The following is a 17,217-nucleotide window of genomic DNA, read 5'->3' as shown; positions in this document are numbered from 1 at the left end:
GTAAGGCAACAAAATAGGATAAATGCCAAGAGGTGTGAATACTTTCGCAAGCCACTGTAGACTGACTGACCCAGGGGGTAACTAAGACCTACGTCTCAAATGGCCCTCTATTCCCTACATGATGCACTACATAGCCCTATGGGCCCTGGTCAGCAGTAACACACTTTATAGGGATTAGGGTGCTCAAACTCTGTCCCCAAAGGACTGTCCTCCAGGGGAAGGGTATACAGCTATCACATCTCAATTCATCTTTCTCTCCCTCTTTCTCCCTCTTTCTCCCTCTTTCTCTCACGCGCGGCTTCAGAATAGACATGGTAATCTAGCTCAACCTTCACCCTCTGTTAAGGAAATCAAAAGCAGGATCTCACGACGACATTTTAGTAGACTAGCTTTCTAGTCGAGAAATGTTTTAAAATACATTCTGCATGTTTGGGATCTTTGTTCCCCTTGCCTTTAATTTCTCAAAAGCTGCAGAGTCTCTGTCTAGATGTCAGATTTTTTTTTAGGTGAGGCAAGAAATATCCTGAACTGATATGACTCAAGAGTAGCCATGGGTGCATTCATTAGTGCCCAACCGTAGCAAAACATTTAGCAACAAAAAAACAAGAGTTTCTTATTGGACAAGTTCACGTAGACCCTCCTCGTTTCAGTCCGTTTGCTTCTGTTTGGTTCCTAGTGAATGCACACCGTGTCATCGCCAACCATCTGCACCTGATAATGAAATGGTTGTCCTTCAGTGAGAGGCCCAGGACATACAAAGTAAACCAGGGTGGATGATGTGTAGAGGGCTAGACTCTGTGGTTTTTGTGCCAGAGGGTCAGACACACTTGTCTTTTGTGTTGTTAACATGTGAAAGCTGGTCCTATTGAAAGAGCCTGTCAGTGAGAATGGGGTTATAAGTGTTCTCTTTTTGTTCTGTAGCCTTAAACCTGTCCTGCTGTGTGGAGTACCTTGTCCTCTCCTCTCACGATCATGTCTAACAAGCTCACACACAAACAGATGTTGTTGTGAACAGTATGTACTCAATATACTTTGACATGACTAAAACCGAATCAAAACTGTGTAGAATGATAATGAACCTAAGTTCATGCAGTTTCTTGATTGTGTCCAACTCGCTTATGATCACCGAAATGAAAGCTAGACAGTCAGGGAACATGAGAATGAAAGCTAGACAGTCAGGGAACATGAGAATGAAAGCTAGACAGTCAGGGAACATGGGAATGAAAGCTAGACAGTCTGGGAACATGGGAATGAAAGCTAGACAGTCAGGGAACATGGGAATGAAAGCTAGACAGTCAACGGAACATGGGAATGAAAGCTAGACAGTCAGGGAACATGGGAATGAAAGCTAGACAGTCAGGGAACATGGGAATGAAAGCTAGACAGTCAGGGAACATGGGAATGAAAGCTAGACAGTCAGGGAACATGGAATGAAAGCTAGACAGTCAGGGAACATGGGAATGAAGCTAGACAGTCAGGGAACATGGGAATGAAAGCTAGACAGTCAGGGAACATGGGAATGAAAGCTAGACAGTCAGGGAACATGGGAATGAAAGCTAGACAGTCAGGGAACATGGGAATGAAAGCTAGACAGTCAGGGAACATGGGAATGAAAGCTAGACAGTCAGGGAACATGGGAATGAAAGCTAGACAGTCAGGGAACATGGGAATGAAAGCTAGACAGTCAGGGAACATGGGAATGAAAGCTAGACAGTCAGGGAACATGGGAATGAAAGCTAGACAGTCAGGGAACATGGGAATGAAAGCTAGACAGTCAGGAACATGGGAATGAAAGCTAGACAGTCAGGGAAACATGGGAATGAAAGCTAGACAGTCAGGGAACATGGGAATGAAAGCTAGACAGTCAGGGAACATGGGAATGAAAGCTAGACAGTCAGGGAACATGGGAATGAAAGCTAGACAGTCAGGGAACATGGGAATGAAAGCTAGACAGTCAGGGAACATGGGAATGAAAGCTAGACAGTCAGGGGAACATGGGAATGAAAGCTAGACAGTCAGGGAACATGGGAATGAAAGCTAGACAGTCAGGGAACATGGGAATGAAAGCTAGACAGTCAGGGAACATGGGAATGAAAGCTAGACAGTCAGGGAACATGGGAATGAAAGCTAGACAGTCAGGGAACATGGGAATGAAAGCTAGACAGTCAGGGAACATGGAAAATTCCCAAAACGATGGATAGACTTTTTATTTTTTTTCTAATTTTGAAGGCGAGAAAATATTAGAAAAAATGTATGCGGCCCTCCGGACATCATTGAAGATGGAATGCGACCCCTGGGGCTAAATGAGTTGGACAACCCTGCTCTAGGTCAATAACAGTAGAGGACCGCTTGTCTATATTCAGTAAGCAGGACAGCCATCACATTCAGGACCTCCAGATTCTCGCTGACAAACCTGTACAATGACACTTGAGCCTCATTACTGGCCCAACACACACACACACACACACACACACACACACACACACACACACACACACTGTACTCTACTAATGAGGTGGAAGCTGTGAATGTGGTCTTTGTGTGTGAGAGATGCTATCGACTCTGACTGAACTCTATGGGCATCAGTGCATGGCTAACTAATCTCTTCATGAAGGCCACTTCTCCCAGCTAGCCTTTGAAATGGCCCCTAATGGATTCTAATGCAGAGGTTTTCAAACTAGGGTCTGGGGGGTACTGGAGTGGGTCCGATTTAAATTTTAAAAATTTTTTGTTGTGAAAAATAATTATTTCATGAATATCACTTGCTACAACAGAATACCATTCTGGATAAAAAAAAAAAAGTATGTTTGAGTCCAGTATGAAGGAAATAAAAGGTAGTTTCACTAGCCAATGCTAACTAGCGTTAACGCAATGACTGGAAGTGTACAGGAACAGTTAGCATTCTATCTTGAACGACCTAAACTAAATAGAAAGCATGCAGAAAAGATATTGAACTATATCTATTTTACCATCTAACAGTCAAATACAAGCTAGACTGTCAGGAAGAATTGAAAACTCCATAAACCAGCGCTCATGACTATTGATTTAGTTATAATGTTTGAGCAGAGGAACATGGCAAAATGTATGGAATTGGAGGAAATTAGCTTTAAAACTGCAAAATTGTCTCTCAGCTCCATGCCAAACTGTGTAGAATTGTGGAAAATTTGCTTTCCAGCAGCCAAGTGTTCTCTAGGATGGATATATATATATATATATATATATATATTCACACACACAGTACCAGTCAAAAGTTTGGACACCTACTCATTCAAGGATTTTTCTTCATTTTTACTATTTTCTACATTGTAGAATAATAGTGAAGACATCAAAACTATGAAATAACACATATGGAATCATGCCGTAACCAAAAAAGTATTTAAACACATCAAAATATATTTTATATTTGAGATTCTTCAAAGTAGCCACCCTTTGCCTTGATGACAGCTTTGCACACTCTTGGCATTCTCTCAACCTGTCTCATGATGGTAGTCCCTACCCACACAACTGATTGGCTCAGAAGGAAAGAAATTCCACAAATTCACTTTTAAATTGTAGTACGCTACATTTGTCCAGAGCCCTGTGGGACCTCGTCAAAAGTTGTGCACTATAAAGGAAATAGGATGACAATCGGGACGTGGCTGTGTTTCCCTTATTTTACGGTCTGTTTATGCAGTCTTATATAATTATAGGCTAATAACTATAGCACTTCTCTGCAGGCCTAGCATTGAGGGTGGCTTCACATTAAACTAAAACTGTTTTTTTTTTTATAAATCAAAGCATCAGATAGAAACATCAGAGCATTGGACAGGCTGTTAGAGATCTCAATGTGTGTAGCTGAGCCAGCCTTGCCTTGCCTTTCATAAGGTAGATTTATTACGTAGCTCTAGGGTAGTTAAGCTGTGTACACATGTGGACGACTAGCACTATATGGTTGGCTTGGCATGTGTGATGTTATACACTGGACTGACTGACTGTACTGTTGTTGGAGAGGCCTGAGCAATTCCTTTATCTCATACTGTTAATTAGGTTGGGACCTCTGATGGCATGCATGGAGAGACACACACACACACACACACATACACATACACACATACACACACACACATACACATACACACACACACACGCAGGTAGTAACAATGACAGTTGATGATTTACGGTACGAGCCAGTATGAACTTGGCGATTGAAGCGATAACCTCTTACGTTTAGTTGCTCTTACACCAATGTAATTAGGTTACTCTTGTAACAACATTATTTTACACTTTAAAAAGCTTACAATAGAGATGTCGGCTGGTGGCACTCTTGAAGCTAGGATTAGACACACAGCAGCATAGTAGACCTGTATCATGTGGATGTAGTAGACCTATATCATGTGGATGTAGTAGACCTGTATCATGTGGATGTAGTAGACCTGTATCATGTGGATGTAGTAGACCTGTATCATGTAGTGTAGTAGACCTGTATCATGTGGATGTAGTAGACCTGTATCATGTGGATGTAGTAGACCTGTATCATGTGGATGTAGTAGACCTGTATCATGTAGTCTAGTAGACCTGTATCATGTGGATGTAGTAGACCTGTATCATGTGGATGTAGTAGACCTGTATCATGTGGATGTAGTAGACCTGTATCATGCGGATGTAGTAGGCCTGTATCATGTGGATGTAGTAGACCTGTATCATGTGGATGTAGTAGACCTATATCATGTGGATGTAGTAGACCTATATCATGTAGTCTAGTAGACCTGTATCATGTGGATGTAGTAGACCTGTATCATGTGGATGTAGTAGACCTGTATCATGTGGATGTAGTAGACCTGTATCATGTAGTCTAGTAGACCTGTATCATGTGGATGTAGTAGACCTATATCATGTGGATGTAGTAGACCTGTATCATGTGGATGTAGTAGACCTGTATCATGTGGATGTAGTAGACCTATATCATGTGGATGTAGTAGACCTGTATCATGTGGATGTAGTAGACCTGTATCATGTGGATGTAGTAGACCTGTATCATGTGGATGTAGTAGACCTGTATCATGTGGATGTAGTAGACCTGTATCATGTGGATGTAGTAGACCTGTATCATGTGGATGTAGTAGACCTGTATCATGTGGATGTAGTAGACCTGTATCATGTGGATGTAGTAGACCTGTATCATGTGGATGTAGTAGACCTGTATCATGTGGATGTAGTAGACCTATATCATGCGGATGTAGTAGACCTATATCATGTAGCTTAGTAGAAGCTTGTATCATCCCAATTGGGAACATAAACACTAACCAAAACAAGAGGGGTAGAAAACATTTTACCGGTTACTATGACGTATCGTCCCTTAGGATCAGCAAACCTCAGAAGCTATAAAGGGAGTAGATTTATCAACCAAAATGGCAGCGCCTCTTGATTTACTATGAAAGTTAGAGTGGAACACTTGACCAACCCAGTCCTTACTCATGCTAAAATGCTCACCAGTCCTCAAGTGAGTCTCTTGTAGAAATGCAACATTTGCATTCAAACCGTTTAAATGTGTCAACACCCTCTTACGCTTCACAGGGTTGTTAATCCCTTTGATGTTCCGCGAAATGTACTTGATCGCATTATTTCGGCCACCCTGGGCACTCCCGTTATACAACCCTGTCATTAGAGCATAGAGTGGAAAAGCAATGAGTGCCCAAAAACGGCAGAATATCTTGTCTCAGAGTAATAATGTACGGTGCAAGATGTTTGGTAAAACTACAGAAAAAAACCCCCTAAAAAGACAGAATGACAACATTTAGAACTGAACAATTCAACCTTCCTCCTAAAGTATCAGAAACCTCCTGTATTCGGGCCTCAGTCGTAGCAACTACCTCCGTTTTCATTTCAACTATCTCAGAGCGTAGTAGTTTGATGGCCTCGAATGTTCATTTCAGCGCCGCCAAGCCAAGCCGCACCCCCTGGGCCCTCAGACTTAGGAGGCGGTGATGAGAGTGGGTCTTGTAGTCCGGGTTTTCTCAAAGTCATGTTTTTGGCCTTATGTTTCGTCGACATGCTGACATTCGAAAGCAAAGTAGTCTTGTTTTTTTACGGAAAGGGATCAATTACCAAACTAATATTTGAAAATAAATACGGTTCTGATGCAAAATGTACATAAAATGTAAGAATACCGTGGGAGCAAACGGAAAACACGTTAGTCACACATGGCGTCCCTCCAACCTCCGTCGACCTATATCTTATGGATGTAGTAGACCTGTATCATGCGGATGTAGTAGACCTATATCATGTAGTCTAGTAGACCTATATCATGTGGATGTAGTAGACCTATATCATGCGGATGTAGTAGACCTATATCATGCGGATGTAGTAGACCTGTATCATGTGGATGTAGTAGACCTATATCATGTGGATGTAGTAGACCTATATCATGTGGATGTAGTAGACCTGTATCATGTGGATGTAGTAGACCTGTATCATGTGGATGTAGTAGACCTGTATCATGTGGATGTAGTAGACCTGTATCATGTGGATGTAGTAGACCTGTATCATGTGGATGTAGTAGACCTGTATCATGTGGATGTAGTAGACCTGTATCATGTGGATGTAGTAGACCTGTATCATGTGGATGTAGTAGACCTATATCATGCGGATGTAGTAGACCTATATCATGCGGATGTAGTAGACCTACAATTGAAGTCGGAAGTTTACATACACTTAGGTTGGAGTCATTTAAAACTCATTTTTCAACCACTCCACAATGTCCTGTTAGCAAACTATAGTTTTGGCAAGTCGGTTAGGACATCTACTTTGTGCATGACACAAGTCATTTTTCCAACAATAGTTTACAGACAGATTATTTCACTTATAATTCACTATCACAATTCCAGTGGGTCAGAAGTTTACATACACTAAGTTGACTGTGCCTTTAAACAGCTTGGAAAATTCCAGAAAAGGATGTCATGGCTTTAGAAGCTTCTGATAGGCTAATTGCCAAAATTTGAGTCAATTGGAGGTGTACCTGTGGATGTATTTCAAGGCCTACCTTCAAACACAGTGCCTCTTTGCTTGACATCATGGGGAAATCAAAAGAAATCAGCCAAGACCTCAGAAAAATATTTTTAGATCTCCACAAGTCTGGTTCATCCTTGGGAGCAATTTCCAAATGCCTGAAGGTACTACGTTTATCTGTACAATCAATAGTACGCAAGTATAAACACCATGGGACCATGCAGCCGTCATACCGCTCAGGAAGGAGACGCGTTCTGTCTCCTAGAGATTAACGTACTTTGATGCGAAAAGTGCAAATCAATCCCAGAACAACAGCAAAGGACCTTGTGAAGATTCTGGAGGAAACAGGTACAGAAGTATTTATATCCACAGTAAAACAAGTCCTATATCGACATAACCTGATAGGCCGCTCAGCAAGGAAGAAGCCACTGCTCCAAAACCGCCATAAAAAAGCCAGACTACGGTTTGCAACTGCACATGGGGACAAAGATCGTACTTTTTGGAGAAATGTCCTCTGGTCTGATGAAACAAAAATAGAACTGTTTGGCCATAATGACCATCGTTATGTTTGGAGGAAAAGAGGGAGGCTTGCAAGCCGAAGCACACCATCCCAACCGTGAAGCACGGGGGTGGCAGCATCATGTTGTGGGGTTGCTTTGCTGCAGGAGGGACTTTTGCACTTAACAAAATAGATGGCATCATGAGGGAGCAAAATGATGTGGATATATTGAAGCAACATCTCAAGACATCAGTCAGGAAGTTAAGCTTGGTCGCAAATGGGTCTTCCAAATGGACAATGACCCCAAGCACACTTCCAAATTTGTGGCAAAATGGCTTAAGGACAATAAAGTAAAGGTATTGGAGTGGCCATCACAAAGCCCTGACCTCAATCCTATAGAAAATGTGTGGGCAGAACTGAAAAAAATGTGTGCAAGCGAGGAGGCCTACAAACCTGACTCAGTTACACCAGCTCTGTCGGGAGGAATGGGCAAAAATTCACCCAACTTATTGTGGGAGCTTGTGGAAGGTTACCCGAAACGTGTTACCCAAGTTAAACAATTTAAAGGCAATGCTACCAAATACTAATTGAGTGTATGTAAACTTCTGACCCACTGGGAATGCGATGAAAGAAATAAAAGCTGAAATAAATCATTCTCGCTACTATTATTCTGACATTTCACCTTCTTAAAATAAAGTGGTGATCCTAACTGATCTAAGACAAGGGAATTTTTACTAGGATTAAATGTCAGGAATTGTGAAAAACTGAATTTAAATGTAGTTGGCTAAGGTGTATGTAAACCTCCGACTTCAACTGTATATCGTGTGGATGTCGAAATATTTTCTTTGGAACGTAAGTTAGTTCAGGTATTCAGTCGTTTCACCTGAGGGCTGAAGGGGTTTTCACTACCTTTCTGACAGTTACCTTTAGGCCTTGACAATGTTACTGTCAGTATTGCTGAAGCCCTGCAGATAAAGGAGGGGTTTCATCCCAAATTTCACCCTTTCCCTACTTTTGTTCACTTCATTTGACCAAGGCCCGTAGTGAGTTGGGTGCCATTTAGGACGAAGCTGAGATTGGGCTGTACCCTACCCTTCCAAACATTAGCTATCTATCCTTGCGTGTTTTGACGAGATGTCTTGGGTATTTCAGCTTCGCTGCCAGAGAACTAATAAATGGTGAGGAGTGAAATTATGGATGTTTCTTGTCTCATATGTTAAAATTTGAATTGTCTCCAATCTTTCCCTTTGTCTTTCAATGGACATTTTTCCTGAATAAGTCAATCCTCTCTTCCTTGTTGTGGCGTGTGGGGCCCGTCTCTGGCCCGTCTCTGGCCCGTCTCTGGCCCCTATAGAGGATACATTACCCCTCGCTAATAAACTGAGAGTGAGAGAGAGAGTGAGAGCACACACAAATATGCACACGTACCTTCTAGAAGTGGCCCCTCCCATGATAAATTCTAGTATGGGAGGGAGAGAAGTATCCCCTGTTCCGGGGCCTATACCTCAGCAGGTTAAGGAATGTCTCATCGTTCCCAGACATGACATCCTAGAGAGAACCTCCACAGAAAGAGTCCTTAAACTGTACCTGACTGAAGGAAGTATTGGATGTCACAGAACAAAGCTCTGCGAAATACCCTGAAGTCCAACTTTATGATGTAACATTAGAAAGATATAGACCCAGATGATGTAACATTATGAAGATATAGACCCAGATGATGTAACATTAGAGATATAGACCCAGATGATGTAACATTAGAGAGATATAGACCCAGATGATGTAACATTAGAGAGATATAGACCCAGATGATGTAACATTAGAGAGATATAGACCCAGATGATGTAACATTAGAGAGATATAGACCCAGATGATGTAACATTAGAGAGATATAGACCCAGATGATGTAACATTAGAGATATATAGACCCAGATGATGTAACATTAGAGATATAGACCCAGATGATGTAACATTAGAGAGATATAGACCCAGATGATGTAACATTAGAGAGATATAGACCCAGATGATGTAACATTAGAGAGATATAGACCCAGATGATGTAACATTAGAGAGATATAGACCCAGATGATGTAACATTAGAGATATAGACCCAGATGATGTAACATTAGAGATATAGACCCAGATGATGTAACATTAGAGATATAGACCCAGATGATTTAACATTAGAGAGATATAGACCCAGATGATGTAACATTAGAGATATAGACCCAGATGATGTGACATTATGGAGATATAGACCCAGATGATGTAACATTAGAGAGATATAGACCCAGATGATGTAACATTAGAGATATAGACCCAGATGATGTAACATTAGAGAGATATAGACCCAGATGATGTAACATTAGAGAGATATAGACCCAGATGATGTAACATTAGAGATATAGACCTTAGATATTGGTTTCCATAGAATGGTTCCAGACTTTTTCTCCTGAATTCAAAATGCAACTCATCTGGTGAAGTTATTTCCCCTATAACTCACTCTGCTGCAGGATATTACAAACCCCTCCAGCAATATTTAGATATTAAATAGCATTGGAATAATTCAACATTTTGATTGACTAATATAGGCCTAAGGGTTTTATTTTTTCAGATATAAACATAACATCAGGGTGACAGGTAGCCTAGTGGTTAGAGGCAGGTAGCCTAGTGGTTAGAGAGTTGGACTAGTAACCGAAAGGTTGCAAGATCGAATCCCAGAGCTGACAAGGTACAAATCTATCGTTCTGCCGCTGAACAAGGCAGTTAACCCACTGTTCCTAGACCGTCAATGAAAATAAGAATTTGTTCTTAACTGACTTGCCTAGTTAAATAAAGGTTAATTAAATAAAAAATATAAATAAATACCCATTGTGAATAACTAAACTATCGTCTAGAAGACGACATGGAGGGACACAGAGGAAGTTGTTTTCTGGTTCTGAAACGTGCTGTTAAGGGGAAAAGGAAGCCTACACAATCACAAGAGAATTAGAATTTCTCTGTTACGACGCTGTACGGTCCACGCTGTGGCTGAACCTAGACAGGGTGGCGATTTGGATTCGTAGAGCTGGGTAAGGGTTTCAGTGCAAGGGAGAGAAACAGGGAGGGAATGGGATATAGAGGAAGAACGAGAGAGGAAATGGGATAGAGAGAGGGAATGGGATAGAGGGATTGTTAGGGAAAGAAGGGAGAAAAAGAGAAGCTCTGTGGGCTGGACAGAGGGGGAGAGAGGGAGGCCCAGAGTTGTCATCAGGGCTGTGACAGAGAGAGAGGGAGAGAGGCCGGAGTTGTCATCATGAGCTGTATAGAGGGAGAGAGAGAGAGAGAGAGGCCCAGAGTTGTCATCGTGGGCTGTGACAGAGAGAGAGAGAGAGGCCCAGAGTTGTCATCATGAGCTGTATAGAGGGAGAGAGAGAGAGAGAGAGGCCCAGAGTTGTCATCGTGGGCTGTGACAGAGAGAGAGGGAGAGAGGCCCAGAGTTGTCATCATGAGCTGTATAGAGGGAGAGAGAGGGAGAGGCCCAGAGTTGTCATCGTGGGCTGTGACAGAGTTCTCTCCCTGACTAGGGTGGTTGCCATGGTTCCTATTGTGCTGTGGAAGCCACAGGGATAGGGTCATGTCCCAAATGGCACCCCATTCCCTACATAGTGCACTGCTTTTGACCCTATGTGCCCTGGTCGAAAGTAGTGCCCTAAGGGATCCATTGAAACACAGTCTGGGAAAGGGGATGGACCTGCTCTTTTTGTCGTTGCTGATAGTGGCCCAGACTTGGCCAGAAACCTTCTCTGTATCTTGTTGCACTTTCCCTATTCCCATTATTCCTTTCTTGTGTCCTGGATGTTGTGCTCCGTCTCAGTCACTGTTTCACCTCCAGCTACTTTAATTCAGCCAGTCTCTAAAGGTTGTGCTGCTATTAACGGAGTGTGACTGACACCTAGTGTTAGTTTGAAACATTACACCTCCTTGGTCACACTTGACTCATTCTTTCTTTGTTTCCTCGATCCCAGAGTGTGCAGGCTTTTGTCCAGCCAGAACTAATCAACTGTGATCATCAAGGCCCCCCCCCCCCCCAGATTTAGCCCAGCGGAACCAGATGTGTTAAGGCTGGGCTGAAACTAAAGCCTGCACACACACACACCCTCTTTTACTAAAGTCTAAAATTGTTATCTCTTCCCAGTCATCGTCTGGAGGTGCGATCCCAGGTTGCTCAGGCCTTCCTGTCTAAGTTCCAGCTGTCCTCTGAAGAGATGGACACATTACGAGGGGCAAGAGACGGACCCGTCACGGAGGACTTCTTCAAGGCTCTGAGCAGAGTGAAGAACATCCATGAAGACGTTAGGATTCTCCTGAGGACCAACCAGCAGACTGCAGGGTGAGAGACAAACTGCATCTACACTGCCATCGGAAGGTATTCAGAACCTTTGACTTTTTCCACATTTTGTTACATTACAGCCGTATTCTAAAATTAATTAAATTGGTGTTTTTTTATACCTCAATCTATACACAACACCCCGTAGTGACAAAGCAAAAACAGGTTTTTTAAATTTTTGATAATTTATTAAAAATAAAAAACTGAAATATAACATTTAAATAAGTATTCAGAAACTTTACTCAGTACTTTGTTGAAGCACCTTTGGCAGCGATTACAGCCTAGAGTCTTCTTGGTTATGACACAACAAGCTTGGCACACCTGTATTTGGGGGAGTTTATCCCATTCTACTCTGCAGATCCTCTCAAGCTCTGTAAGGTTGGATGGGAGCGTTGCTGCACAGCTATTTTTAGGTCTCTCCAGAGATGTTCGATCGGGTTCAAGTCCGGACTCTGCCTGGGCCACTCAAGGACATTCAGAGACTTGTCCCGAAGCCACTCCTGCATTCTTTTGGTTGTGTGCTTAGTGTTGTTGTCCTGTTAGAAGGTGAACCTTCGCCCCAAGTCTGAGGTCCTGAGATCTCTGGAGCAGGTTTTCATCAAGGATCTCTGTACTTTGCTCCGTTCATCTTTCCCTCGATCCTGACTAGTCTCCCAGTCCCTGCCGCTGAAAAACATCCCCACAGCATGATGCTGCCACCACCATGCTTCACCGTAGGGATGGTGCCAGGTTTCCTCCAGACATGACGCTTGGCATTCAGGCCAAAGACTTCAATCTTGGTTTCATCAGACCAGAGAATCTTGTTTCTGATGGTCTGAGAGTCTTTAGGTGCCTTTTGGCAAACTCCAAGAAGGCTGTCAGGTGCCTTTTACTGAGGAGTGGCTTCCGTCTGGCCACTCTACCTTGAAGGCCTGATTTGGTGGAGTGATGGTTGTCCTTCTGGAAGGTTCTCCCATCTCCACAGAGGAACTCTAGAGCTCTGTCAGTGACCATCGGGTTCTCGGTCACCTCCCTGACCAAGGTCCTTCTCCCCCGATTGCTCAGCTTGGCCGGGCGGCCAGTTCTAGGAAGAGTGTTGGTGGTTCCAAACTTCTTCCATTTAAGAATGATGGAGGCCACTGTGTTCTTGGGGACCTTCAATGCTACAGAAATGTTTTGTTACCCTTCCCCAGATCTGTGCCTCGACATAATCCTGTCTCAGAGCTCTACAGACAATTCCTTTGACCTCATGGCTTGGTTTTTGCTCTGACATGCACTGTCAACTGTGGGACCTTATATAGACAGGTGTGTCCCTTTCCAAATCATGTCCAATCAATTGAATTTACCACAGGTGGACTCCAATCAAGTTGTAGAAACATCTCAAGGATGATCAGTGGAAACAGGAAGCACCTGAGCTCAATTTCGAGTCTGATATCAAAGGGTCTGAATACTTATGTAAATAATGTATTTCTTTCTTTTACTTTGAATAAATTAGCTAAAATTTCTAAACCAATTTTTGCTTTGTCATTTTGGGTATTGTGTGTAGATTGCTGAGGATTTATTTAATCCATTTTAGAATAAATCTGTAACGTAACAAAATGTGGAAAAAAGTCAAGGGGTCTGAATACTTTCCGAATACACCGTATGTGAAACTCAAATGTAATATGCCTTTTCTTATTCCAGTTGTTAAATGTGTCTCCCATCCAGGCTGGACATTATGGAGCAGATGGCTGTTTTACAGGAGACGTCTTACGAACAGCTCTATCGCTGGACACAGAGTGAGCACTCATTCATCTCGATGCTAACGTGTTCACTTAGTCTCCCATTCATCTCGATGCTAACGTCTTCACTTAGTCTCCCATTGACATCGATGCTAACGTCTTCACTTAGTCTCCCATTCATCTCGATGCTAACGTCTTCACTTAGTCTCCCATTCATCTCGATGCTAACGTCTTCACTTAGCATCGATGTCAATGGGAGACTAACGGTTGACATCGATGCTAACATGTTCACTTAGTCTCCCATTGACATCGATGCTAACGTGTTCACTTAGTCTCCCGTTGACATCGATGCTAACGTGTTCACTTAGTCTCCCATTGACATCGATGCTAACGTGTTCACTTAGTCTCCCGTTGACATCGATGCTAACGTGTTCACTTAGTCTCCCATTCATCTCGATGCTAACGTGTTCACTTAGTCTCCCGTTGACATCGATGCTAACGTGTTCACTTAGTCTCCCGTTGACATCGATGCTAACGTCTTCACTTAGTCTCCCATTGACATCGATGCTAACGTGTTCACTTAGTCTCCCATTCATCTCGATGCTAACGTGTTCACTTAGTCTCCCGTTGACATCGATGCTAACGTGTTCACTTAGTCTCCCATTGACATCGATGCTAACGTGTTCACTTAGTCTCCCATTGACATCGATGCTAACGTGTTCACTTAGTCTCCCATTGACATCGATGCTAACGTGTTCACTTAGTCTCCCATTGACATCGATGCTAACGTGTTCACTTAGTCTCCCGTTGACATCGATGCTAACGTGTTCACTTAGTCTCCCGTTGACATTGATGCGTGACCAAGGTAGGATTCACCACATATTGCGATATTTAGCATTTAACTACTGACACATCATAATCTCTGTCTGTCTGTCTGTCTGTCTGTCTGTCTGTCTGTCTGTCTGTCTGTCTGTCTGTCTGTCTGTCTGTCTGTCTGTCTGTTTGTCTGTCTCTGTCTGTCTCTGTCTGTCTGTCTCTCTCTCTCTCTCTCTCTCTCTCTGTCTCTCTGTCTCTCTGTCTCTGTCTCTCTGTCTCTCTGTCTCTGTCTCTCTGTCTGTCTGTCGCTCTGTCTGTCGCTCTGTCTGTCGCTCTGTCTGTCGCTCTGTCTGTCGCTCTGTCTGTCGCTCTGTCTGTCGCTCTGTCTGTCGCTCTGTCTGTCGCTCTGTCTGTCTGTCTGTCTGTCTAGATGAGTGCCGTGGTCTGACCCAGGAGTCCTGTGACATCAGTCCAGTGCTTAGTCAGGCTATGGAGGCCTTGCAGGACCGCCCTGTTCTCTACAAGTAAGCACCACACACACCTTTTACATATATATATGAAATCATTAGTGCACTTGATTAAAAAGCAACATTGTGCTCCTCTGTTTGTGGATTTATCAAAGGCCTTTGATTCAGTTGATCATGAATTGTTGCTAGCTAGACTCAGAAACATTGGTCTCAGTGAAGGGGCCGTAAATTGGTTTAGGAACTAATCTTTCTGACAGAACACAATGTGTATATTCTGACAATCACAAGTCTAGCTGTCTAGAGATTAATAGAGGTGTCCCCCAGGGTTCTATTTTAGCTCCTGTGTTGTTCTCAATGATTATTAATGATTTGGGAAATGGGATACAACCAGTAAAGTTACATCTATATGCAGATGATCCAGTCATATATTCATGTGCTCCTTCTCTGGTTCAGGCTGTTGAAGAGCTCCCAGACTGCTTTTCAGTCACTGCAGGCCTCCCTTTAAGGTCTCAAACTGGTCTTGAATGTAGAAAAAAACTAAATGCATGACCTTTACCAGAGCTAGAATTCTGCCAGAGAACGTTAGCATTGTCACATCTGGTGGCTTATTGAAAAAGTGTCATCCTACAAATACCTAGGTATTTGGTTGGATAACAAGTTGTCCTTTAAAGTTCATGTGGATTATCTTGTGACAAAGCTTCAATTGAAATTGGGTTTTTATTTTCGTAATAAGGCTTGCTTCCCGCTTATGGCTAGAAAGAAGCTTGCCAAGGACACTTTTCTCTCTGTAATTAATCATGGTGACTTGTTGTATATGCATGCAACCTCCTCCGTCTTACAGAGACTGGACTCTGTTTATCATACAGCCTCCTCCGTCTTACAGAGACTGGACTCTGTTTATCATGCAGCCTCCTCTGTCTTAGAAAGACTGGACTCTGTTTATCATGCAGCCTCCTCTGTCTTAGAGACTGGACTCTGTTTATCATGCAGCCTCCTCTGTCTACCAGAGACTGGACTCTGTTTATCATGCAGCCTCCTCTGTCTTACAGAGACTGGACTCTGTTTATCATGCAGCCTCCTCTGTCTTACAGAGACTGGACTCTGTTTATCATACAGCCTCCTCTGTCTACCAGAGACTGGACTCTGTTTATCATGCAGCCTCCTCTGTCTTAGAGACTGGACTCTGTTTATCATGCAGCCTCCTCTGTCTACCAGAGACTGGACTCTGTTTATCATGCAGCCTCCTCTGTCTTACAGAGACTGGACTCTGTTTATCATGCAGCCTCCTCTGTCTTACAGAGACTGGACTCTGTTTATCATACAGCCTCCTCTGTCTACCAGAGACTGGACTCTGTTTATCATGCAGCCTCCTCTGTCTTAGAGACTGGACTCTGTTTATCATGCAGCCTCCTCTGTCTACCAGAGACTGGACTCTGTTTATCATGCAGCATCCTCTGTCTACCAGAGACTGGACTCTGTTTATCATGCAGCCTCCTCCGTCTACCAGAGACTGGATTCTGTTTATCATACAGCCTCCTCTGTCTACCAGAGACTGGACTCTGTTTATCATACAGCCTCCTCTGTCTACCAGAGACTGGACTCTGTTTATCATGCAGCATCCTCTGTCTACCAGAGACTGGACTCTGTTTATCATGCAGCCTCCTCTGTCTACCAGAGACTGGACTCTGTTTATCATACAGCCTCCTCTGTCTACCAGAGACTGGACTCTGTTTATCATGCAGCCTCCTCCGTCTACCAGAGACTGGATTCTGTTTATCATACAGCCTCCTCTGTCTACCAGAGACTGGACTCTGTTTATCATACAGCCTCCTCTGTCTACCAGAGACTGGACTCTGTTTATCATACAGCCTCCTCTGTCTACCAGAGACTGGACTCTGTTTATCATGCAGCCTCCTCTGTCTACCAGAGACTGGACTCTGTTTATCATGCAGCCTCCTCTGTCTACCAGAGACTGGACTCTGTTTATCATGCAGCCTCCTCTGTCTACCAGAGACTGGACTCTGTTTATCATGCAGCCTCCTCTGTCTACCAGAGACTGGACTCTGTTTATCATGCAGCCTCCTCTGTCTACCAGAGACTGGACTCTGTTTATCATACAGCCTCCTCTGTCTACCAGAGACTGGACTCCCGGTCTGCTAGGTGGTTGCTATGTTACCATACCCGGTCTGCTAGGTGGTTGCTATGTTACCATACCCGGTCTGCTAGGTGGTTGCTATGTTACCATACCCGGTCTGCTAGGTGGTTGCTATGTTACCATACCCAGTCTGTTAGGTGGTTGCTATGTTACCATACCCGGTCTGCTAGGTGGTTGCTATGTTACCATACCCGGTCTGCTAGGTGGTTGCTATGTTACCATACCTGGTC

At 43.3% G+C, this 17,217-nt stretch overlaps 1 protein-coding gene across 1 annotated transcript in view; it reads left to right on the top strand.

Moving 5' to 3' along the window:
* Positions 1-17,217, top strand: part of cog6 (component of oligomeric golgi complex 6) — a gene marked incomplete in the record, with an annotated part of 55,930 nt that overhangs the window by 11,994 nt on the left and 26,719 nt on the right. Inside the window, 3 exon segments of the mRNA XM_029716040.1 lie at positions 11,658-11,852; positions 13,536-13,606; positions 14,796-14,889. Of these exon segments, the coding sequence (XP_029571900.1) occupies positions 11,658-11,852; positions 13,536-13,606; positions 14,796-14,889 (360 nt within the window).

Source organism: Salmo trutta, chromosome 26 (assembly GCF_901001165.1).
Source record: "Salmo trutta chromosome 26, fSalTru1.1, whole genome shotgun sequence".
NCBI classification, from domain to species: Eukaryota; Metazoa; Chordata; class Actinopteri; order Salmoniformes; family Salmonidae; genus Salmo; species Salmo trutta.
Note: the sequence above shows the minus strand (reverse complement) of the source record. Positions and strands in the feature narration are given on the sequence as shown.